At 40.0% G+C, this 25,834-nt stretch overlaps 1 protein-coding gene across 1 annotated transcript; it reads right to left on the bottom strand.

Annotated features, from left to right (window-relative positions):
- Positions 1 to 3,442: 3,442 nt before the first annotated feature.
- Positions 3,443 to 25,822, bottom strand: ccdc191 (coiled-coil domain containing 191). Its single transcript, XM_003219206.4, has 17 exons — positions 25,617 to 25,822; positions 23,169 to 23,207; positions 21,380 to 21,521; positions 20,538 to 20,681; positions 20,151 to 20,329; positions 19,144 to 19,367; positions 18,620 to 18,782; positions 17,464 to 17,654; positions 16,078 to 16,330; positions 14,376 to 14,848; positions 13,204 to 13,280; positions 8,908 to 8,990; positions 7,932 to 8,033; positions 6,763 to 6,906; positions 6,265 to 6,417; positions 5,414 to 5,568; positions 3,443 to 4,904 (listed from the first exon to the last, which is right to left on the bottom strand). Exons 1-17 carry the CDS (start codon positions 25,686 to 25,688, stop codon positions 4,772 to 4,774), a joined length of 2,727 nt encoding a protein of 908 aa, XP_003219254.4. The 5' UTR covers positions 25,689 to 25,822; the 3' UTR covers positions 3,443 to 4,771.
- Between the last annotated feature and the right edge of the window lie 12 nt (positions 25,823 to 25,834).

Here is a 25,834-nt window from a genome sequence, read left to right as displayed (position 1 = left end):
AAATGGTCGTGAGTTATTCCATGTCTAATCCACTATAACTGAACAGAAATTGGAGGAGGGATAATTATTTTGTGTGTGACACTGCTTCTGTAAGAAATTAGTATCTTTGCACTACAAATAAAACAAATTTAAATGGCATAATATTTACTAGAGTTTGCTCTACTTGTCAGTTAGCTACCACGGATTCATTTATATAACAAACAAAGGATCTTTGTGGTTGTTTGTGGAAAGGTATGAAGTCTTTATTGACTGACTTGTATCTTGCCTCTCCACCCAAAATGAGCTCAGAGTAGTTTATACCAACCTTGAGAAGCAAATATTGAAACTTCCCAATGCAAATTGAACCTAGGAAGTATTGAGCAGGAACAATTTTAGGATGTGAATTTGAATGCAATTGAAAATGCACTAGAAAATGTGCAGTATCCCTGATTTAAATCCCTTGCATAAACAGCTGGAAAGACAAGTATTTTTGTTTGTAGGGCAATTAGGAGGGAGGTATAATGGGAAGTCATGAAAATATAGACTGAAGAGTGGTGTGGCAGTGAGGTAAGTCTCCTTCAAAGATTGCCTGGCTCATGTAAGAGAATACAGTCACTGGCAGCAAGGGCTCAAGACATTGAGGCCTTTGTAGGTTGTTGCTAGCATTTTGAATTTTGTCCAGAAACTGAAACCTAGCTACTTATGCTGTTGTAACAAGTAAGTCTTGTGCTCCCAGTCATTATTTCCAGTTAGTACTTTGGCCCAGCTAAATTTTTTGAATGTTTTTTGAACACAGCCTTGAATAGAATTAGGCATCTGACTTGATTTTATATGCTGCTATGATAAAGTGGAATCTTGATCAATGTTCTGTCTTTTAGAGGGATATTGACATTGGAAATGTATGGTCGAAGTGAATACGGGCAACTGAAAAACCTTAAGACATTCTAGGGGACAAGGAAAACGAGTGTGTGCAAAGTAGGAAGTGCTGAGAACTGGAAAAGTCAACAGGAGGTGGTCACTAGGAGGCTAAGTGAGGACATTGCAAATTGTGTTGTTGAAGGCTTTCGTGGCTGGAATCACTGGGTTGCTCTGAGTTTTTGCAAATTATATATTGAAAACCAAGTACACGAATGTCTCTTCATATTCTAGGCATCAGTTTGGTGGAGCACAAAGCTCTGACAAGCACACTTCATTCCTTCACATGAAACATTGTTGACAGCACATCTCACATGGCTCTTTAGTGACCTGGGGACTAGGCGGGCACTGTCTGGTTGCATTCCTGTAGAGGCGCCCTAGAGGTCCTGCATGATGTTACCTACCCATCTTGGCTCCCTGCAGTCACAGATGGCCACAGAGCAGTGAAGGCTTTGAAAATAAATCCAGGTAATATGAGGTGAATAGTCCAATACAACTGATTGGCAGTATGGCTGGAAGAACCCATTAGTGACATTAAACTGGGAGTTGTGGCTCTAAGCACAGGTAAAACTGAATGATTCAATGGATTTACCGTTAGAACTAACAGAATTAGCCCTGGTGAGAAGTATATTGTTTGAATCTCATGAAAGTCATGATAGGGGGATGGCCTACCTGCTCTCACATCTGGGTCACTAAGATGTCCAGTAAATCTGCAGGGCACAATTACCTTTCAGCAATGCATTAGAACAGCAATCCTATGCCTCCTTACTTGGGAATAAATGCCATAGAAGACACTGGAATCAATTCATGTTTAGGTTTCAGCTGGCAGAGTGGTAAAGGGTCTAAGGTAGGTATGGGCAAACCCAGACCTGGGGCCGGATGAAACCCTTTGGGCTCTTAGGCCCTCTCTCACACCATTCTATCCTTCCTTCTCTCTTTCCTTCCTCCTTTCCCTCCCTCCCTTCCCTCTTGCTCCTTCCTCCTCGCCCCCTTTTGTCCTTCCTTCCCTCTTTCCTCCCTCCTTTCCTTTTGCCTTCTTCCCTTTATCCTCCCTCCCTTCTTCTGTTCACTTCCATCCTTCCTTTCATCCTTCTCTTCTTCCCCTCCTCTTCTTTTTCCTTCCTCCTTTCCTCCTGGGGGATGTTTAGCTGGGAAAGAGAAGGTAGAGTCCCCTTGGGAGATAGGGTGGGTTATAAAGTGTTGTTGTAGCAAGAACATGAGAACCATGTTTCAAGATTTAAAAGGGTGTCCCATTGAGGAGGAAGGGGGAAACTGAGTTTCTGCTGCTCTAGAAACCAGGGCACAAGGGAGCAATGGTTTCAAATGGCAGGGAAAGAGATTAGACTGAAAAGAAATTCCTGGAGAGCGGCATAGGCTGCCTCGGAATGTGGTGGAGTCTCCTCTGGAGGCTTTTCCGCAGACGCTGTCTACTGGGAGTGCTTTGATTGTGCCTTCTTGCATGGCAGGGGGTTGGACTAGATGGCCCTTGGGGTCTCTTCCAACTCTAGGATTCTAAAATTCTGTATCAGGATTGGCAATACGGGGTCTCATGGATACACTTCTCTCCCATCCACCATCTCATCCTTACCAAAGCTAACCCTTTTGGGATCCAAACGTTTCCTGTCTTTGCTTTCTGCCTCCAAATGAGAAGGGGAAGATAGGACAGGGAGGGAACTTAGGGGGAACCCCCTCCCTCCTGGCCCAGCCACCCCGACCCGGCCCGCTATGTGGCCCCCAAGCTAGAAAGTTAGCCCATGCCTGGTCTAAGGCCTATTGCACTTAGATACTAGTTGGAAAAAGCACCATCAGCCTTTTATATTCAAAGCTCTGATCTCCCACTAAAGTTCCTGTTCAACTATTTTGCTGAGGTATGTTACTATGTTTACTGACGAGCTACAAATAGAATACTGTACATATAACAGCTGACAACACTTAAGCGCAAAGTATTTAGAAGAAAGTTCACTTGATTAATGGTTGAATTCTTACTGTAGCCCCCTTAACTCCTCAATGACAAAATGTCTTGGGACGAGTTCTTTTGGAGCAGTTTAACACTGGCTAAGCTTTTCTAAAGATTTGGCTTGGTTAATGGTAATGGTAATGACCACAAACTACTAGGAATGTGTACAGTACATCTTAAAAATAATTACCACAGGCAGTCCCATAGTTACAAATATCCAACTTGCAAACGATTCATAGTTAGGAATGGGTGAGACAACAAGAAGTGAGAGAAATCTACCTCTAGGAAGGCAAATTCCCTGTAAGAGATATCATGGGGCAAAAGATGTCTCAGCCAAAACTTTCTCTCCAGTCCTTGTTTCCACAACAAGCTAATTTTTAAAAAAAATCAATGATCACAGGGACAATAAGTGAGGGGAATCTGAACTGGCACAGATAGCAAAACAAACTCCACAGGGGTGTTTATTTGGGGACTGCCTGTATTCCTTTATGGACCTGTTTACTTGGTGCCTAGCCCCAGAAGGCATTGAATATAAGTAACAGTGCTAGGGAGACTTGAAGTGGCCTTTAATCTTACAAAAATGAAGGGTAATGACCGAGAGATTATATTTATTTTAATGTTATTTTTGTATATATTTTTTCAGTATTGTACAATGAATATGAAGCAACACAGGCAGGGTCTATAGAATATAAAATCAGCCAAGATTATTTTTCTTCTATTCTTACAGTGATTCTAAGTGACATGCCAGAAAACAGTGGGAACTGTGTCATATAAAATGATTCAAGTTTTGATTGATAATAACCTTAATATGTTGTATGAACATGTAACCTCAAAAAGCAGCTTCAAATCTCACATAAACAGCTTTTCCATTTCCTTACTGGCAGAATTAAGAACCTGAAGAATTGTGTTAGGTGAACATAAGGCACTAGTTTTAGAATAATTTTATTTACTGGAGTGCAACCAAACCCTGCAGAAAACAATTTCAGTAGAAACCTAGAGTAAATGATCTACAACATAACTTCTGGTGACAATTCCATGAAGCTGAAGAAAACAGGTGCTTCACTGATGTATATGGGATTTTAGTGTGACTGGTTTACAGGATATATTTAACTCACACTAAAAGTGTTCAAAATGAACCTAACTGGGAGTCAGCCATCCACTGGATGGCTGGATCCCTCCCTCCCTCTCTCTCTCTCTCTCTCTCTCTCTCAATTACTCACCCCGCCAGGTCCTGGTGCTGCCGTCGCCGCTGCTGGGACCCAGCCTGGTAAGTGAGCGAGGGAGGATGGGCAAACGTGCACCCACCCTGTTATCCGTCAGTTTCGCTTATCTGTCATTCTGCCCGCCAGTTTATGACAGATAAGCGAGACACTACTGTATATTTAGATATTGTCCATTGTGGATTGCTTTTTATGGGTTTTGTTCAGGGTTCATTTTTTCTGTTGCTGGAAATCTTTTCTGCCTCTGGGAGGGATGGGACCGCTTGCTTTTCACTGTGCGCGCCCTTGTATGAATGTTCCAACTTACTGGACAGTGATGATAGCCTTCTTAATAAATGGGCAGCAACATGCAGTTGGTGGTTATACTCATACCCAGTTTCCATCAAAAGGAGGGGGGAGGAAGGAAGAAAATGGGGCCAACAGTAAGTTTACACTATAAGCTCTTATCACAAGAAAGAAGGCCAACAAATATAAACAAGATGTAGATGAAAAAGGAAGCACTAATCTGTACTTAAGCAGGGGTTCAATAGGCTATTTTCTCTGGAAAACAAACATGCTGTCACACTATGGCAGGAACATATAAGCACACAGCTCTGCCATTTGCTTGGACTGATTTTATAAATTGAGCCCGAGAAAGGGACATGCAAATTGCACCCCCTAACCCCCAAGTCCACTTGCTTTCTTGTCTGGAATCCATTTGTCATGTTCGGAAATCTGGCAGAATTTCAGATACTCTCCTCCTCAATTGTTCCCGTCTTTTTTCTTTCTCCCTTTCCTCTTTCATCAATGCTGGAAATTTACTCCAGGTTCTGAACACAGTTAGCATTATCCTCCTGTATCAAAAATTGCAAGGGAGAAGAAGGCAGTATAGGGTCATCAAAATAACAACAGCCATGCCTGTGTTTATTAAAATACTGCTTTCTTTGTTCTTCCTTCCACTCTCCACTAAATAAAATGGAAACTGACAACAAAAATCCAATTCAAATAGGCTTCTTTAGTTGCAAAAATTATCAGAAATGTGAGGAGGAGCATTTTGTTCTTCTTTGCTACTCTCTGGGCGCAAGGAAAATATTGCACATGTCATCTTAAAGGGAGGTGGGGTAGAGGTGTTGTAAATTGGGCACTCTAAGCCAAACAGATAATAATTGTAAGAGACCCAGTAGAAGCTATGGGGAGAGAGTTTGTCCTACTTATGGTTCCAGAGCATGAAACTTTGCCTGATCAAGTCTCATTTTCTGAGCTATTATTACTACCAATGTCTAGTTATTCAAGAAAGAATAGTGAACATTTCTTACAATAAATACTTCTCAAATGAAAAACTATTGTATATTCACATAATTACCTGGCACTATATTGATCTGCAATATTCTGTTTTTCCCAGAGTGCAGTCTTCTCCTCACTGAACACATTAAACCAAGCCCCAAAGACCTTCTTTTTAAGGGAACTTTCATGGTGTTTTCTTGCATGCTCTTCCAGGGTAGATAAGTAATCCTTGTACTAGAAAACAAGCCCGAGGAAAATATGGAATCAAAGCAATGATTAAGTTTTCTACAGCTGGACAACAACATAGGAAGACTGGAAAAGGAGCAAAGAAACAGTGTGGGGATGAGAGATATTTGGTGGGAGAGGTTTCTGTCAGTAAATCCAATGTTTTGAGAACCTCACCATCCATTTTAAATGAAAACTATGGGCAAACTCTTTCATATGGCAAATATCATCGAAGAACAAGTTGTACATTCACACTGGGCAATCTGGCTAGGACAACAGTACAGTTTTGCTTTGATCCAGCTTCAAGTGGAAATGCAAATACAGTTTTCATCATCATAAAAATAGTGCTTAAACGAAGTAAAGGCTCCCTTGGTGGTTTCAATCTTGCTTTCTCTTGCCTAGATAATGTTTTTGAGTGGAATATAAGTGAGATAAATAATATAGACAGACAGGTAAGTTTCTCACAGCTATACCTGAACAATAAGTATATCACTACATCTTTATGATGTCTATGTTGGGTGCAAAATTTTGTACGTCAGTTTATCCATCCACACTCACCCCTTTATTATTTCATAATGTACTTTGGCAAAACAAAGCATTTCCATGTCCATCTTTAGCCTGAAGGGTTAGATTAGAATCTCTGAAGGGAGCCTGCAATGTCATAACCTCAAAGCTTTTTCAAAATTATATTTTGCTGTTGCTTACCTGCATCCAGATCCTGAAGTACCTTCTGAGTAACAGGGAGGAATAAAGCTGCTCAGCCTTAATTATTTTCTCAGCCAGAACCTCTTGCATATGATGAAGCCAGGCAAGCAAACATTTTCTTTGCAATCTACAGACACGGTGCTTTTGTGCCACCTTTTAGCCCAGTAACCAAGAAAGAGAACCAATCAGTCAAATGATTGCTTAGGGGTTGCAGCTATAGAAGTTTCATGACAAACAACACTATTCTAGCAAACAGCTCCTCCAGATGATGCTGGTATACAACTCACATTCCGCACTTGGAACGCCACAAGTTCCCCTACCTTATTATCACCACTGAACTGCATTTTATTTCCACTCATGACTTCTCATTCTAGGATAATTAGATTTCCAGTGTATTATATTTTAATTAAACAATTTTTCTTGCCACCTCTAGGATCTATCCTCAATACATAAAGCCAATATTTCTTTCAAGATGTTTATTTTTGTTCCAGTACTTACCAGCACATTTTTATGGGCTTGCTCTATTAGCTTTTTCCAGGGCTCGAACCCCCTCTTCTTGAGTAGAACTTTATCATAATGTTCCTTTGCTTTTGACAATAACTGCTGGTCTCTCTCTAACCTCCTCTGATTTTCCAATTCTTTCTGTTATTAAAACAGAAGGGATTAGTTCATGAGGTCAGGATACTTTATCAAGAATGTCTGCAACATGCATTTGATCTTATACTAATTATTAGCATTATAAATGAGCTGCTATTAAGAATACACTTAAGGCCTTTCAAGATACAGGCCCCATAATTGGGTATGTAATGCAGTTTCACTCATCTGCCAAACTGATATCACCATTATTGTTGTTAAGTATGTGGCTAAGTTGCCTGTCAAAGGGTGGAAAGAAAGCCCTATGAAATTTATGGGATTATCGTAAATCAACCAGCAACTTGAAGTCACAGGCACAGAACTTGGAAAATTTACTTTTTTGAACTCGAACTTCAGGAAATGTAGTCCACCTCCTGTACTTTTTGAATGAATCAACAGTATTTTCTTCCTTCTGTCTTGCATCAAGGTGGGACCTGTAGAGCTCAGGATGCAGCAGAGCAGTGTTCTGAGTCTCAGAAATTCTATAACCCTGTTCCTTCCCCTGCCTTTGCCTCCTCACTTCTCCATCTGCTCTCATTGAGTGTTAAGACCATGAACTAACTGCAGCAGCGTCAACTGGTCTGCCCTCTTCTGGGCAGTACTATGAATAAATTTTTAAAAATGAAACAAATGAAATAAGCAATGGGAACAGTCACAAAGAGGCTACCCAAAATCTGCAGCTGAAAGTGCTTACACTCAGTCTTTTAAAACCTAAAATTTGGCATCTTGCAAGGAAGCCTATCACCATAGAAATAACAATTTTTATTAGATGGGCCCATGGGTATTGCTTTTAAAAATGACCACTAGTACTGCTTTGAAAGAATTATATATATATATATATATATATATATATATATATATATATATCTTATGAAAAAAATATAAAAGCAATAGTGCTTTCTAAAGACTGCTAATGAGATAAACTGATATCTGTTTATTACAAAGTGTCACTCAATAACCATCAAGACTTTCAAGCATAAAATAAAGCATAAAGCACTAGAAGCATAAAATAAAAGCTAGCGCAATAGTCTCACAATCTTTTGCAGTTTCCTTTCCTCCCGTCTTTTCTCTAATTGAGCTTCCCTTTCTGCGGCTTCCACCCTCTGGCGCTCTTCTTCTTCAGCCTGCATTTGGGCCTAAAAGAAATAAGGGAACTCATTACATGTGAATCTCCCTCCCCTCTTATCCCAGAGGAATACAGAGGTTTGCATCCTGTTTGTGACTTATACTGGTGTGTGCTGTTAACCCCCTTTGGGCACTGTGCAAGGGAGCATTCAGTACCATCTTGCTAATATCTTCGCTCTGGATGCACAAGGTCACCTGAAAAGCTACTGGTGCAGCTCCATTCTCCACCAGCCATCTATAGATTATTGGCTATATAAGTGTACCTGAATACATTTTCAAACTTAGTTTCAGTCCTCAGACCACCTGTCTGCAAATGTTCCAATAGGATCCTGGCCAGAAATTCTAGAGTTTAGTAACTATAGATTGTTGTGTGCCTTCAAGCTGTTTCCGACTCATGGTGACTCTACCACAGGGTTTTCTGAAGCTAAGAGTATGTGACTTGCCCCTTGTCTCTCAGTGAGTTTTCATAGTTGAACAGGGTTCTAAACTCTGGTCTCCAAAGTTGGAAGTCCAGTGATCAAACTACTAGACTACAATAGTCAAATATAGCAGATTTCCCTTTATTTTAGTGTGAATAATTTTCAGTACATGTGGTGGAAATGCCACCAAACATTATTAGCAAATAGCAGAATATTCAAAGGGATAATAAGAGGCTGAAAGCAGGAGGTTGGGCAAAAAAACAAAAATAAAAAACAGAATTTTACCCAGCTGGTTAGCCTCTCAGAGACACCTGTTTGGTTCTGTTAGTGACAACGTGGAGATGGACTTACAATAGAATAAATCCTTTGGCCATTATGAAAGGAAATATTGTGTTAAACACTCTTGACTTAGGTGTCATTTAAAATATCTCAATGTTAGCTTAAATAAGCATTTAGTTGGACTTACAAGCTTATCTTCTTCTCGTTTCCTCTTTGCTTCTTCCAATTCTTTCCTCCGTTCTGCTCGCTCAATTGCTCTCTCTTCCATAGCTTAAAAAAGCAGGAAAGAAATATGGGTATATATATTGGGACAAAATTGCAAACATATTTCTGATTTGACCTAGTAATACTTAAGTGAAGTAGAATATTTTAATTGAACACCACTTTCTATCTGGATAGAGACTTACTTAATTTGGTGATCCCTCGTAGTTCAAGGACGAGTGCCTTCCATCTGTGGGGTCTTGGGGGTGGGTTCTTAGGTGGCTGAAGAGACCTATTCTTGATCTGCATGTTCTCCTGCAGTGAGGACATTGGTTTCCAGGTGGAAGGCAGTCCTGGTCAGAGTTGGCTTGACGCGCCTTCCTCTTGGCACATTTCTTCCTTAAGCCCTCCAGTCGTGCCTCTTCGAACTCTGCGGCACTGCTGGTCACAGCTGACCTCCAATTAGAAATTAGAGCGCTCAAGGGCTAGGGTTTCCCAGTTCTCAGTGTCTATGCCACAGTTTTTAAGGTTGACTTTAAGCCCATCTTTAAATCTCTTTTCCTGCCCACCAACATTACGTTTCCCGTTCTTGAGTTCGGAGTAGAGTAACTGCTTTTGGAGACTGTGATCGAGCATTCGGACAACGTGGCCAGTCCAGCAGAGTTGATGACGTAGGAGCATTGCTTCAATGCTGGTGGTCTTTGCTTCTTCCAGCATGCTGACATTTGTCTGCCTGTCTTCCCAAGAGATTTGCAGGATTTTTCTGAGGCAACGCTGATGGAAACGCTCTGTAGACCGTCCACATTTCACAGGCGTAGAGCAGGGGCAATAACACATCCCTGCTTGACACCCGATTCCACCTTAAATGGGTCATTTTGGGAGCCGTTGCTGTCCAAGACTATTGCCATCATGTCATCATGGAGGAACCGCAGAATGTTTACAAATTTGTCAGGGCACCCGATTTTTTGGAGGATGGTCTAGAGAGCGCTGCGATTCACTGTGTCAAATGCCTTAGCAAGGTCAATGAATGCTATGTACAGAGGTTGATTTTGTTCCCTGCATTTTTCTTGCAGCTGTCGTACAGTGAAGATCATGTCCACTGTTCCTCTGGAGGGGCGGAAGCCATTCTGGGATTCTGGGAGGGTGTCTTCTGAAACAGGGAGAAGGCGGTTTGCAAGGATTCTTGTGAGGATTTTCCCAGCGGAGGTTAGAATGGAGATACCGCGATAGTTCCCGTAGTCTGTTCTATCCCCTTTCTTGAAAAGGGTGATGATGGTGGCATCCTTGAAGTCTGCTGGGATTTTCTCGGTCACCCACACCTTTTCAATGAGCTGGTGGAGTTGTTGTATCAGCTCAGGTCCACCCTCTTTGAAGATTTCAGCAGGGATCCCATCAGGTCCACTGGCTTTGTTGTTTTTTTGTTGGCTGATGGCATTGTTGACTTCTTCCAAACTAGGCAGTGCTGCAAGCTCATCCCTGGTTTGTTGCGGGATTTGTGAGAGGGCCTCTTTGGCCACATTGGAGCTGCGATTCAGCAGGTTCTGGTAGTGCTCTTTCCAATGTAGTGCAATTGATGTTTTGTCCTTCAGAAGTTTGGTTCCATCTGATGAGCGTAGAGGCTGTATGCCATGGTTTCTTGGTCCGTAGATAATCTTTGTGGCTTTGAAAAATCCCTGAGCATCGTGGGTGTCTGCAAAGTGTTGGATTTCTTCAGCCTTCTTTGTCCACCAGATGTTCTTGAGTTCTCTGGTCCTTCTTTGGACCTCAGCTTTTGCACTGGCATAGATCTTTTTCTTAGCAGCACAGTTGGTGTCTCTCTGCCATGTTTGGAAGGCTTTCCTTTTGTTATCAATTAGATGTTGGGTCTCTTTGTCGTTATCATCAAACCAGTCTTGATGTTTCTTAGTTTGGTATCCAATGGTTTCTTCGCAGGCTGTGATGATGGAGGTCTTCAGTTTGTTCCAATGTTCCTCAACATTTTCGGGGTGTTCTGTGGGTAGATGATCCTTGAATGCTGTTTGGAGAAGGGCTCGTTTGGAGGGCTCCTGAAGGGCTTGGGTTTCATTTTGCGCCTTATTTTTCTACCTCGGAGTCTGCTTTGGGGGCGATCTTGATAGCCATCGTGGATTGGATTAACCTGTGGTCTGTCCAGCAGTCATCAGCACCTGTCATGGCTCTTGTGAGAAGCACATCCCGGCGTTCTCTGGCACGTGTAATTACATAGTCCAAGAGGTGCCAATGCTTTGACCGGGGGTGCTTCCATGATGTCTTGAGCTTGTTTTTCTGGCAGAAGAGTGTGTTGGTAATGACAAGATTGTGCTCTCCGCATTTGGTGAAAAGCAAGATGCCATTTGAGTTGCTGTTTCCGACCCCATCTTTTCCTATGATCCCTGGCCACTGGTCGACTCTTGCATTAAAGTCCCCCAGGAGGATGATTTTGTCCTCCTTAGGTATCTCCGATAGGTTGGTGTCCAGCTGATAATAAAAATTTTCCTTGATGTCTTTGTCAGCATGTAGTGTTGGTGCATAGGCACTTATGATGGTTGCCTTTTGGTTTTTGGCAAGGTTAATTCGGAGGGCTGAGAGTCGTTCGTTAATGCCAGTGGGTGCTTCAGTCAGGTGCTTCACCAGGTCATGTCTGATAGCAAAGCCAACTCTGTGTATTCTTCACTCTTCTTCAGGCAGTCCCTTCCAGAAGAAGGTGTAGCCTCCTTTTTCTTTCTTCAGCTGTCCCTCTCCTGCTCTCCGGGTCTCCTGAAGCACTGCTATATCAATGTTAAAGCATCCCAGCTCCCTTGCAATGATAGCAGTCCTGCGTTCGGGGCGTTCGCTGTCAGTGTTATCCAACAGTGTCCGTACATTCCATGTTCCAAAGTTCATTTCTCTTTTTTGGCCACAGAATGGTGACCCCTCTGGACGCGGCAGTCCAATCAGGGATAAGAGAGGCAGACTATGTTTAGGGCACCTTTTCTAGCCCATTCCCCGTGTGGGGTGAGCAGAGCGGATCCTAAAAAGGGCTGCTCAGTCATGGATACAGCTGCCGGACTACCCAACTGCATCGGACTTTGAGGCAATTTGTATTGAGAAGAAAATTTCTCAATTATGGGACAGCAGTTATTTCTGCTTGAAGCAGCATCCCCAATGTTGTCAAAACTATACTTTATTAGAAAAAGGACAAAAATTTTGATAATTGAAGGAGAGCCGTTCAAATATTCAAATGAAGCTTAAGTCACTCATGTGATGATTTAACATTTCACCTAACCAAGCCTGTAACAAGGCTAACTTTAACGTCTGCAGCTCCCTCAATGTTTTTCTCACCCTACCTTTTAATTTACTTTGCTTGATGAAGTGTTCTAGAGATCACTAACATCTATACACACATTTGTGCTCTTAATTTGGTCTAACACAGCTATGACACATATTTATGTATTTTAAGGCAGTTTTCTTATTAGTCAAAAAGGTCTGATAATTTAGTGTTTGTCTTGAGAGCACAAGGTAAAATATGAATTAAATTATCATAATCATTATTATTATTACCATTATTCTAATAAATATAGACATCAAAGATTCATAAGCATAATATAGAGTATTTCATGTACAAATCTGAGGTAGTAATTTGGTCAGCTCAATAATTTCTCTGTTATTTCTTCTTACCCTAGTCTGAAGACTGGTTTAAGTAGAAAAGTAGCAACAAATCATCTAAAATGTGAGCATTGATGTGTTGTCACAATGCGGTGACCTCAGCCTGTTCTTAGTGAGGTCAACAAGGAAATGAAATATTTACTGAATTCAAAGGTGGAGAATCTATCTCCAGAAATGCTGATTTCCAGTTTCCATCAGTGCCATCTGTTATGGCTAACTGAAGTTCAAAGAGAATTGTATATTTGGAATTTTTCAAAAAATATATAGTGTAAAAAATGGAATATATTAGCCAATGGATATACTGTATCTTCAACCAATAAATGTTATTAAACATTTCATAGTTTGCCTATACATGTATTTTTTCTATTTGGGATTTCTTTCAAAATAAAAGTTTCTGCTACATTACATAGTCTCTGTAACTGAGGCTCAAAACCAAAAATGGTTTCAGTACATGTAAGTACTGATCCTACTGTATGAACTGATGGCCATATCTAGCTGATGAAGCCCATCATGTCTAGATTCAAAAAGGAGACAGGATGTGCTAAGTTATGGTAGAATACTCAGTCAACTTTTTTAACTGTAGGGTTTCCATAAGTATTCCAGAAATAGGATCAATAAATCTTAAATCTTAGAAATATACCTCTGAGTAAAGGATGGGTTGTAGATACCATTTTCAAGTTCTTTCTGCTTTGGACTGCTGGGTGGGATTTTTTTGACCTAATAAGAAATACAAGTTGGTTTTGAAAAAAATCTACAATGTACATCAATTACAAAATAAATAAATGAAAGTAGTCATAATGTATGTGGTAGATCAACAGTGGAGAAATACAGGAAGATACAAAAGGGTCCGTAGGGATTTTCACTGCTGCTACTTTTTAAAAGAAGAACAAATACCTCCCATTCTGTAGAAACTTGGTTAAATCCAAGAGGTCTTTTTTTAAAGTCCACATAGCTACAATTGTACTGCCCTCAATTTTTATTTCCATTAGCCCCTGGCAGGTTTCTGGCAACCTGGGTGGGGCCAGATGTTTCTTTTGGTTCTGCTTTTCATTTTTTTCATGGGAGGGGTTATGAAGCAACATGTAAGCTCCAATTTTTCCTCCTCTGCCTTGATAGAAAATACACTTGCATATATAGGTTGAATCATGTAATTTTTCCGAGACTGGGAATGGGCGGCACAGAGGCCTGCAGTGTGAGAGGGGCACTGCCAACTTAATGAAATGAAAGCACATTCTGTAAGGCAAACCCTGTATTGGATACTTCTCATTTGTTATCTTGTTCCACTGCTCAACAAACTCTAATGCAGGCATGGGCAAACTTCAGTCCTCCAGGTGTTTTGAACTTCAGCCGGTACTTTGCCTGTGCCTGCTCTAGTGTCTGCACCTAAACCAACTTTTTCTGATCTTCTGTCCAGCTATATGATTCTAAAAACTATGATTTATGTTTTTATTCTCATTTTTGTCTAACTGCAATCTGTTCCTTGCAAAAACCCTGTATCTACATAACCTACATTTTATGCAAGGGGGTGGGGTTAAAAATAAAAATGTGACTTCTGATGACTTTTGGTTTTTAAAAATGTCTGTCACAGGTTTAAAAAGGCCCATGGCTCCTAAAACATGACAAAAATGTCCCTTCCATACCTCCTAGAGGGCAATGAGAGCCTTTGGGGAATTTTTATTGCTACATTTTGGCAGCTGCAGGTTTGGCCTACCAAGGTATCCTGGGGGATTAATGAAATTTTCCCCTAGCTTTCTATAAGTAACCCCTCCCCCATCTTAAAGCCAGGTTTCTGAAACAATATTAGTAAAGTACCTTAAAGGCTCTCTATTACTGAAATTTGCTCTCTTTCCTTCCCTGATTTTCTGTACATGATTGTCGAGTGCTAAAGTAGCAGTTGTGGCTCGTGTAGCCTCTTCCCTGGCTGCTTTTAGTCTCTCATTTTCCTGAAGTTTAAGGATCAGTTCTTGCTGTTCTTGAAGCTGCCGTTTCTGTTCTTCAATCAGCTGTTGCTGAAAAGCATAGCGATGCTCCATGGGCCCCAAGAAAATAGGAGTAGATTTTTGTTTTGGCTTTCCTAGATGTTGCAAATAGTTTCTTGTGGGGTTAACAAACATGGCGTGATCCTGAGTATTTAAAGCAGCATGTTTCAAGGTAACTTGCCATGCCCATTTAGGCTTCTGAAGTGAATGAGGATCAAATTTCTGACTTTTAACTAAAGAGTAGGAATCTGTGTTTTCAGCATTTTCAGCTGGAGGATCAACTTGTATCAGGGGTATTTCAGCCACCTGGAAAATGAAAAGAAAACCTTAAAACTCTGAAAAGGTACCATTTCTGCCATCAGTCAACAAAAAATTTTCTGTTATGATACAAGTAACCCATAATTCTGATTTGAGAAGGCTCCAATTGACTCCCCAGTTAGATTACTCTTACAGGAAGAAAACTCTGTTTTAAAATGATTTTTAAGAATCTAAGAGTTTTCTGCCCTTTTGCATACACCCAAAGGAAAACGATGGAAACCAACAAATAAAAGAAGATAGGATCCTAAAAGATGGTTACCCCAAAATGGAGTGCATGCTGGATACTATAGTTTTAAAACATATAAGATTTTTCTACTATAAATTTTATTACAGTTCTATACCACGTTGATATTTTTATTTGTAAGCATTTTATAAATGCAGTAGTCTCGCTTACCCGATTTAAACTGGTTGGCAGAATATCGGATAAATGAAATTCCCGCATAATAGGGAGGGTGGCAGAAGGAGCCTCTTCCCCTGCTGCTGGGGAAGAGGCTCCTCCTCATCCTCCCCGTTGTCCTCCTCTCCCTTGGCAGACTGGCTATCAAGGGAGAGGAAGATGAGGATCGCCGGGAGAAGCGCTGGGGGTAGCCTGGAAGCCCCGCTTGGGGGCTGCACTGCCCCCATCGTTTCTCTTGGTGATCCTCCTCCCCTTCTCCCTCGATAGCCAGCCTGCTGAGGGAGGAGAGGAGGATCGCCGGGAGAAGAGCTGGGGGTAGCCTGGAAGCCCCACTTGGGGGCTGCACTGCCCCCATCGCTTCTCCCGGCGATCCTCCTCCCCTTCTTGGCAGGCTGGCTATCGAGGGAGAAGGGGAGGAGGATCGCTAGAAGAAGCGATGGTGGCAGTGCAGCCCCCAAGTGGGGCTTCCAGGCTACCCCTGGCGCTTCTCCCGGCGATCCTCCTCCCCTTCTCCCTCGGCAGGCTGGCTATCGAGGGAGAGGAAGACAAGGATCGCCCGGAGAAGCACCAGGGGCAGTGCAGCTCCCAGGGGAGGCTTGCAGGCTGTCCCCGCCGCTGCTCCCAGCAATCCTCCTCTTGGAGGGAGGGAGGGAGGGAGGGAGGGAAGGGTAAGCGAGGGAGGACACCCAGGGCCTCAGATAATACGGACACTCGGATTAGAAGAGCTCGGTTAAGTGGGGCTCTACTGTATTCATGACTACATCAAGTAAGTAAATAAATAAGGCTATGCAGAAAAAGTGCATAAAGTTCAAACATTTACTTCTGTAAAATTGACACATTGGTCCATAGCTCCTTCTGCCTCATGGTGTCTCTTGGCATCCCATGAGCTGCACACAGGAAGAAGCTTCCCCAGCTCCAGTTCCCCTAGCAGCTTTGCCATTTTCTTCCTGGTTTCCTCCTTTTTCAACTGTAGTTCTCTCTTTTCTACCTCTGCTCGACTCCAGCATTGCCACTCAGTAAAACAATGACGCAAAATACATTTCCGATTAAATTCTGTAGCCAACAGATTTTTCCTGAAAATAAACATAATCATGAAAATTAGCCACAGGTTCATCTCTCTACCTTGGTTTAATTATGTCCTGCTTCAAATTTTAGGTTATATCGTCACTATATTCTTGGCACATATTAATTTAGTATAAGTCAATAAAAGTTTAATTGGACAGAAGAGTACAAAGGTATGCTGTCTTAAGTATACACTTTTAACTTCCTGTAGTGTTCCCATACAACGGAGAAAGCATTTTATCATATATTTAACTACTTTTCTAATAGCTCAATGATAACCTGTTCAAAAGTAATGTTTTCCAATACAAAAATGGCTCTCATCCCCCAGGTGAGGATAAAATGCCTCCACAAATTGACAATCAAAATATTGGTTGGTAGATCCTAATACAGTGATGAAGCCTTTTGCTTTTATCAGTTATTCTCAACTGATTCCATTTGAATAGAGATATTATATTAAAACATATGAATTGTTTCTATCATAATTTAGCAGATGTGTTTTTAAAATCAATTATCTCAGAATACCTGCACTTAAAACAAGAATAAATATACAGGATTTTATAGTAGAACAAGCTGCAAAATGATCAGTGTTATATTTGGGTTGCTGTGTGTTTTCCGGCTGTGTCATATTTATTCTAGCTTTGTTGACTTCTAAATAGCATCTAGAAAGAGTCAAAATCTTTGTATAGGATTCATTTATCATCATCCATTGATTAACCAGACAATGAAAAATTCGGTTCAATTCTTTAATACAAATATGAGATATTAATAATAGATTTTATGTAAAACTGTTATAGTTATACTTCCTGGATAGATACATTACATATAAGCCATTTTTTATCTTGGAATCTAGCAGATTCAGTGCAAAGTTATTAGAGAAAATTAGGTTCAATAGAGATAATCTCTTTAAAACATTACCATCTCAGTATGAAGATGTTACAGATGACTAGTGACAAATCAATTTTTTAACAAATCAGGTACAAAATGCCATTTTGCTGACTAATCTAGTCATCTCCTTGTAATTTTTTTAAAAAGAACATTTCCATTCAAACATGAGGATGTTATTTTAGTCCTTTCCTTCTGGTACAAAAAAACTATCTGTATCGAAACACACTGGGTACTTTCACCACACTGCCATTTTTCCTACCTATTCTGATCCCGAAGCTCGTGCTCCATTTTTTGAGTCTCCTGCTCCAGATTCTGAGACCACACATGATCTCTCCAAGCTCGCAGAGTCTTCAGTTGGCACTTCCAGTCTGCAAAAGCTCTTGCTTTTCCCATCTTAAGCCTGAGATCCAGAATGAGCTTGTACCAGGCAGAGAAATACTTCTGTAGGCACTGCACTGGGAAGATTCAGGAAATCAGCTAACTATATTAGGCCACATCCACTGACTGATATCAAATGCCTATACAATTCACTTGATGTTGTACTTCTCTACCCAAAGCTGTATTCACACAATTGAACTGTGATTAGGAACTCCAAACAGCCTATTATCATCAAAACAATCTTTCTGCCTTACATCTTACTTTAATGATTGACTTTTTTTTGTTGTCATTACTCTTTCTGAAATAGATATACCGTATGTTTAAAAGAAGAGTTTTATCAGCATTCACAAATTCGTATATCATAAGTGTTCTCTTTTTAAAAAGCAAAATAAGAATGCCTTTAAAAGATTTTAGAAGAAACCTACTGTCTAGAAATCAAAACCCATCTATGCACTTGTATAAATTAAATTACATTATGTCATCTGTTTCTGCCACTATTTCTTTGCATACCAAAGGCAATCACTAATTGTCACAATCCATACTCTTGTTCTTATCATTCTTCAATCTTTAAAGAAACATACTGAGAGGAAGTTGGCTTAGTGATAATTGCCAATGATATAAGCTAAAAACAACGGTATGCTTCAAGGTACTGAAAAAGACCCAAGTTGCATATTATTATAATTAGCCAATGTTCCAGAGCAAGCCTGACTTATTATTTACGAGAAGTTATGCTATCGAATCCCTTTCAACACAACGGGGAAAAGCTAAATATATCATGGACCTTCTGGTATGTTTACTGTGGCATCTGCATGTGGCATTCTTGCTTCCCTTTTCCCCATTGTGTCAAAATAATAAACCATGGCTTATTCTGCTTTGTCAGTATAACAGGTCAGCATACCAGGTCTGGGTGTCACAATAAACAAACCACGGATATACATTTTATGGTTTATTTAGCGACTCCTGTTTGCAGCCAGTGATCAGGTAGCACTCATCAGTATACTGGCTTTTGTGGCAATAAGCAAGATGGAAGAGCTCACCTTCTGATTTGCAACATCAACTCTGTTCAGTAGCTCTTGTATTTTGATTTGTTTCTCCTTTTTTAGTTCTTCTTTCTCGCAATCTATATGGCCTGACACACTAGGAAAAAGGCCAAATTCTACCAGCCTTTGAGTCCTCTTTAAACTGTGTCTCTTTCTTTCCCTGAAAATTAAGTCAATAAACAATATAGAAAAGAGGGTCATGATGATCTAGTCCTGTCATTATGAGTCAGTTACCAGGTTCTTTCTTTTAGATAAACTAAACAAGCAGCCCTGGCTGTATGACCTCCATACAAAGATGCTTTTCAGAATGCATTCTGAGAAATTCTGGAAACCAGGAAAACTAATTCTAAAAAACTGAAGGATTTTTTTCTGTATTTAGATAAAGAAGGTTTCACACCATCTGTGAAATGATATCCTAAAATATGTTAGAATCACAACTATCTAACTTCTCTCAGAACTCAATCTGACAGGCACAGGTTTCCCTGCTTCTCTGTCAAACAATGTTTTGATTCTAAACATACATTTTCCATGCTTCTTCCATGAGGTGCCTTCTATCTACCATCTCTTTTCGAAGCTTCACCATCTGCTTTTGAATTTCTTCCTCTTCTTTTTTGGCTTTCAAAGCTTTTTTCTTTTTCTCTTCCTGGAGCTGCTTCTGAGCCTCAGACATTGCAGATTTTTTCAAGGCTCTCTCCTGTTTTAAAAGTTCAAGCTCTTTCTGCCGTCTCAGCCGATTTTCTTTTACCTGAATAACAGGAGTAAGGCTGAAATCACTATACATTGTCAGACAAATCTCAGCAACCAAGCATTATAAGCATATTACTCTGAGGGCCATTTCATATTTCCAAATGAATATTTCTCACTGAGATATTTTCAGACAACAAACACTTAAGGAATGCATGAAGAAACTACAAATAAGCCCGAGGCTGTGGCGCAGACGGGAGAGCAATGAGTCACTGACCAGGAGGTCATAAGTTCGAGGCCCGCTCGGAGCTATGTTGTTCGTCTTTGTCCTGTGTCAAAAAGGCATTGAATGTTTGCCTAATATGTGTAATGTGATCCGCCCTGAGTCCCCTTCGGGGTGAGAAGGGCGGAATGTAAATGATGTAAATAAATAATAAATAAGTTATTACAGTCTTCTTTATATATATTCAGTTGGCATCATTCAGACTTCATAAAAATTATGTGGAAGACATAATGGGAAAGTCTTTTTGGAGCTGCATACCTCCATACTGACATGTAAAAATATTGATTAAGTATGAACATGCAGGTCATTTCCAAAAACATTCATTTATTTAATTAAATACTTCTATGCTGCCTACATAACTAAAATCAATATAATCAGATTAAAACAATTTAAAATAATAAACATAATTTTAAAAGTCTAAAAATATATTGACTATGTTAAACAAGTTAACATAGGTTAAAAGGTTATAACAGTTTAAAGCATGCACACCAGCTCTTATGTATAAAAATTAAAAAAGGAATATCCCATGTAAAAGAAGGAAGGATTTTTTTTGTTCTCCACCTGTTTATGTCTTAAATCCATGGTAATTCGTGGGTCCCTGGTCTTCTTTTTCTCTTTAAGATCTTCAGTTCTAAGGTCTTTCAATATACCGCTATTCACAACTTCACTTTGCAATAGATGCTGCAAATAATCCTGCACTGTGGTATCTTCCAGCTCTTCTTCCAAATACTCATATAACTCTATAATAAAGCCATTAGGAGAAAGCACGAATACAAAATTCACAATTTGTCCTAGCTAATGAAGTCAGTGGGACATAATTTATCAGTTAATATATCAGTTAATTAAGGCTAACATTGATAACAACTCTGTGGTAATAAAACCTAAATCAACATAAAATCAGGTAACTCATTCTCTAGCTCTAGGTCTGAAATTCAGGCAAAGTCTCACCATCGAATTTTTGGTATTTCTGAAAGGCAACGATGGGCTCTTGGGAAGGAATTGGGATGATAGGATTCCCATTGGCATCTTCTTGATCACTCATCAATTCCAGTTTCAACTTGGAATCCATCCAGTCACTAAGTAGTTCTTGAGCTACATTAATGAAAGAAGTAACATTTTTACAGATATGAGAAGAAGCCATTAAAGCTGAAGTTGTAGAACAGAAAGAACACTAAAACTTCATGTTGAAACACATGTTCTTAGAAGCAAGTTCAACTAGATTATTTAGTACTTACTTCTAAATATGTTTGCTTAAGACTTGTACTCCTGAACTTTTTTTAGTAATATTAAATTGGTAAATTATTTTCAGCCACCTTGGACCTGAGAGGAGCAAGTCAATTGTAAAACATATTCAATGGTTTAAAATTATTATTACTATTATTATTACTTAAATATAAAGTGATTCTTATTTAAATTTGTTTATATTACTCATCTAAAGCTATTCGTAATTATGACATCTATTAATAATCACCATGAAAAGCACAAATATGAGAAGTGGCCTACTATGTGGGAATAAATAGCACCCTCAACCACTCGCTATTAATAGTTTCCAGTCCTGGAACAGATACCCAAACAACAGCAATCTCCAGGTATAGAAAAAGATGGAACTTATTAAACACACACACTCATAAGACTCTTCGATAAACTTGGGGATAGGGTGGAAAAGCCCTGTTTTTCCCAGAGAAAACTCCAAGACCTTCTGGGTTTGGTGAGGTATGATCAGTGACTTCAGAAAGTATTAAATGTTCCTATGGATTGACTGGAACAAACAATCCACATTTAGCAAATACCTTCTGCATATGCCTCATCATGATCCATTAGTTGATCTGTTGTTTCCAAATTCAGCACGGGACCACAAAGCCCCCTGGTGCAAGATGTTTTTTTCAAGGAAAACGCCTCAGAAACAGCATACTCAGAAGCTTGTTCCACTCTCTGTGAAAAAAAGAAAATGAGAGATTAAACATGTGTCACAAATACATTAAGAGATGTGAACAAATTTTTAGTACAGTCATAATTAATGTATATTGTACTGTAGTAAAGATTCATCAACTGAAAGACAACAAGAATCGGGTAACTTTTTAGAGCATGCTATGCAGTTATAAGGGAGCCCCTGGTGGCGCAGTCTGTTATAGCGCTGAGCTCCTGAACTTTCAGACCAAAAGATTGCAGGTTTGAATCCGGGAAGCGGAGTAAGTGCCCACTGTTAGCCCCAGCTTCTCCCAACCTAGTAGTTCGAAAAGATGCAAATATGAGTAGATCAATAGGTACCACTCTGGTGTGAAGGTAATGGACCTCCATGCAGTCATGCCGGTCACATGACCTTGGAGGTGTTCTACGGACAACACCGGCTCTTCGGCTTAGAAATAGAATTGAAGGCCAAAAATATCTGGGGACCCCAGGTTGAGAATCACTGCATAAGTGTGTCGGCTGTAGTGTACAGATGTATTACACAAACATAACAAGAAACCTTTGAGTCTTATGTGAAATAAGCAATAATTCATATATATATATTTAAAAATATAAATGAAGATTTTCATGAGATACGTTGTATTTTTTTATACGTTAATTTTTTTATTAAAATGTATGTATCCATCCCTCTCTTAGAAGAGGTTGGTTTAACCTCCAGTTTGCTAGTAAACTTGAATTACTGAGTCATGAAATGATGCATGTTTAAAACATGTGACAGCAACATGCACTGTTTGAAAAGCTCTACTTTAAAGGGTAGCCAACAGGATATTATTTGGTCAAAGCAAGTAAAGCAAGATCGAAAGCCTTTTTATTAGTCTGAGGACCTGCAGTCTAATAGACACCTATGTGGAGATGGTGTAGGAATCTACACATCCTTATTGTAGGTAATAGGAGGTAAAAAGGGAGGACAGTACTCATATTACCTGCCCAGGCCACTACAAGCTGGCAGAGGTATGGACAGTGAGACAGACTCATCATTTCACTCCTCTTTTCAATTGCACTTTGGGTTGTGTTGTAAGTGAACAATCAAGGGCATAAGCTCTCTCTTCCTTTAGAGTCTGTCAGTTTTAATTGCACAGCCCCTATTCCTAAGTAAATGTAACCAGTGCAAACAATGCAGCAATGCACAACTAAACACAGAAGCCTAGATATAACTGCTAATCCCAAACAGAGTTGACCCACTAAATCAATGGAATGTATATAAGCGTTGACAACTGATATAATGGATTTAAACTCTTATTGATATCAGATTTAGGCCACGGTGCTCTTACATCTTCCATATGATGTGAAGTATAAATAAATCTATAGTCCTACTCTGAAAAAACTATCAACCTCCCAATTATTTTAGATGCACTTATTTCACAATAAATGTAGTTATTATATGGAACCCAACCTTCTCCTCCTTCTTCTTCTTTTATTATTATTATTATTATTATTATTATTATTATTATTATTTAGAAAGTAAGTCTTAAAGAGTTTATTGGAGCTTATTACTAAGTAAAACATATCTAGAATGTAATGCTTAGGAAGCAAGTCTCACTAAATGAACATGGTACAATAGGACTTATTTCTAAGTATTGAAGGGCTGCCCACCATTCCACTTCCCCTTACCTTAATCCAGTGGTCCACATTATCAGCATCAAACTTTTTCTGAGGAAAAAAAATGAAAATATTAATCTTGAATTGAAACTACAGAGCACTCAGTGCTGTGATTCTAATATGATGCTGCATAGCCTTGTTGGTTTTTTTTTTACAATTATTTATTTACTTTATGTATTTATGGTATAGAAAATCATCCATAACAATATTTTTTGGATAGCTTACAATATAAAATTACAAAATACATCTTAAAAACATACAATGAGATAAGTTATTGTCCCTCTTCTTTTTATATATAACACTATCAGTGTACATGGTGTTTTACAAAACTGCCAGCCCTGCCAAAGGGATACAATAATAAATCACTAGATAGAGATACACACATAAACAGGGGAAGGAAAGAATAATACAAATCTACAATTAATGCAGCAACGAATGATTTATTCTGGTTGCTTCTGGTTGGCCAAATAAAGGCATTACCAATGTATATTTTGAAATTTGGATTTTGTTTAGTGGTCAGCAATTTTTCCCCACCCCATATATATTCAGTGCATACATTCAAAGTGGCTAATATGTAAAGACACAATGCCTCTAACCCTGAAAGCCACAAATAGACATGATAGATAGCCATCCACTGCCAATTTTCTCTATGATTTGAAATCCCTCCATTGAAATCTATCCAACCCATTAACACATTGCATGGAACTATCGCTCAAATATGTATTATATGAAGGACTTTGGATTGTAGTCCTGAAATCCCCACCTTTTTGGCTCTCATGAGTACTTCCAATTGTGAATTTCAACCTACATTTTCTGAGTATTCATGTTGCTCTTTTTATGTGCTTTTTAATATATGCTTTTCAATGGTTTTAACTGTGTTGTGCCCTGCCTTGACCCTTGAGGAGAGGCAGGTAACAAATAAGATGATGATGATGATGAAGACTCTCCAAATTCTTGCATAGTTTTATAAACTGAATTTTTAAAAAAGGTTGCTGTGAGTTTTCTGGGAAGTATGGCCATGTTCCAGAAGCATTCTTTCCTGATGTTTCACCTGCATCTATGGCATGCATTCTCAGAGGTAGTGAGGTCTGTCAGAAACTAGGCAAGTGAGGTTTCTATATCTGTGGCATGCCAAGGTGGGAGAAAGAACTCTTGTCTGTTTGAGGCAAGTCTGAATGTTGCAATTGATCACCTTGATTGGCATTGAAAAGCCTTGCAGCTTCAAGATCTGGCTGCTTACTGCCTGGGGGAATCCTTTATTGGGAAGTGTTAACCAGCCCTGATTGTTTCCTGTTTAGAATTCCCCTGTCTTCTGAGTGTTGTTCTTTATTCACTGTCCTGATTTTAGTTTTTAAAATACTGGTAGCCAGATTTTGTTCATTTTCATGGTTTCCTCCTTTCTATTGAGTTGTCCACATGCTTGTGAATTTCAGTGGCTTCTCTGTGTAGTCTGACATGGTGGTTGTAAAAGGGTCCAGCATTTCTGTGTTCTCAAATAATATGCTGTGTCCAGGTTGGTTCATCAAGTGCTCTGCTTTGGCTGACTTCTCTGGTTGAGTTAGTCTGCAATGCCTTTCATGTTCCTTGATTCGTGTTTGGGCAATGCTGCATTTGGTGGTCCCTATGTAGACTTATCCACAGCTGCATGGTATACAGTAGACTCCTACAGAGGTGAGAGGATCCTTCTGGTCCTTTGTTGAACTTGCTGGATTTTCTTAGTGGGTCTGTAGATAGTTTGTTTTGTGCATGTTGGTTGGGCAACACAAGTATTGCTCTTTTGTAAGCATTTGATTTTGCTTTGTCTTACTGTGTGGACAGGTGCATTTTACAGGTTGAGCATTGCTGAGCCAAGATATTGTCCACATGATTGGCTAAGATATTGTTATATTTGCTTTCTGATGGTACAATGTACACAACATTGTGCATAAAACTACCTTCAGATTATGTGCATATACCAGGCATGGGCTAACTTCGGCCCTCCAGGTGTTTTCGACTTCCACAATGCCTAACAGCTGGTAGGCTGTTGGGAATTGAAGTCCAAAACACCTGGAGGGCCCAAGTTGGCCCATGCCTGGTATATAAGGTGGATATGAAACATAAATGAATTCCCAGTTTAGACGTGGGTCACATCTCTAAGATTTCTCCTTATGAAAGGCTATACAATATTCCCAAACCCGAGGGTGTATCTACACTGTAGAATTAATTCAGTTTGGCACCGCTTTAACTGCCATTGCTACGGCATGCTATGGGATTCTGGAAGTCTGGGGAGGCACCTTGTAAAACTTCAGCCCCCAAGATTCCATAGCATTGAGGCATAGCAATTAAAGCGATGCCAAACTGCATTGATCCTGCAGTGTAGATGCACCCTAATCCCGAGGGATATTAAACCTGGATAAACAGATTGCAAGAAGGCAGGAAAGCAGAGGGATTTCAGGATACTCCACCCGCTTCCCTTTTTACCTTTTGCCTGGACAAAGGCTGACTGAAGCGCCGCCATCGATACAATTCAGGCCGGAGTCCCAAGACCGCCATCGAAATCGATAGACCGCTCTCCTCCTCCTCGCTGCAGCCCGCTCCTCTGGCCGAAGCTTGGGACGCGCCGAGGCTGCTGGGAAACGAAGTCTTTCCTATGCGTCGCACACTGGTTGCAGATAGATTGCCAAACTACAAGGACCAGG

The sequence above is a fragment of the Anolis carolinensis genome, chromosome 3 (genome assembly GCF_035594765.1).
Source record: "Anolis carolinensis isolate JA03-04 chromosome 3, rAnoCar3.1.pri, whole genome shotgun sequence".
Lineage (NCBI taxonomy): Eukaryota > Metazoa > Chordata > Lepidosauria > Squamata > Dactyloidae > Anolis > Anolis carolinensis.
This window is presented reverse-complemented; position numbering and strand designations above follow the sequence as displayed.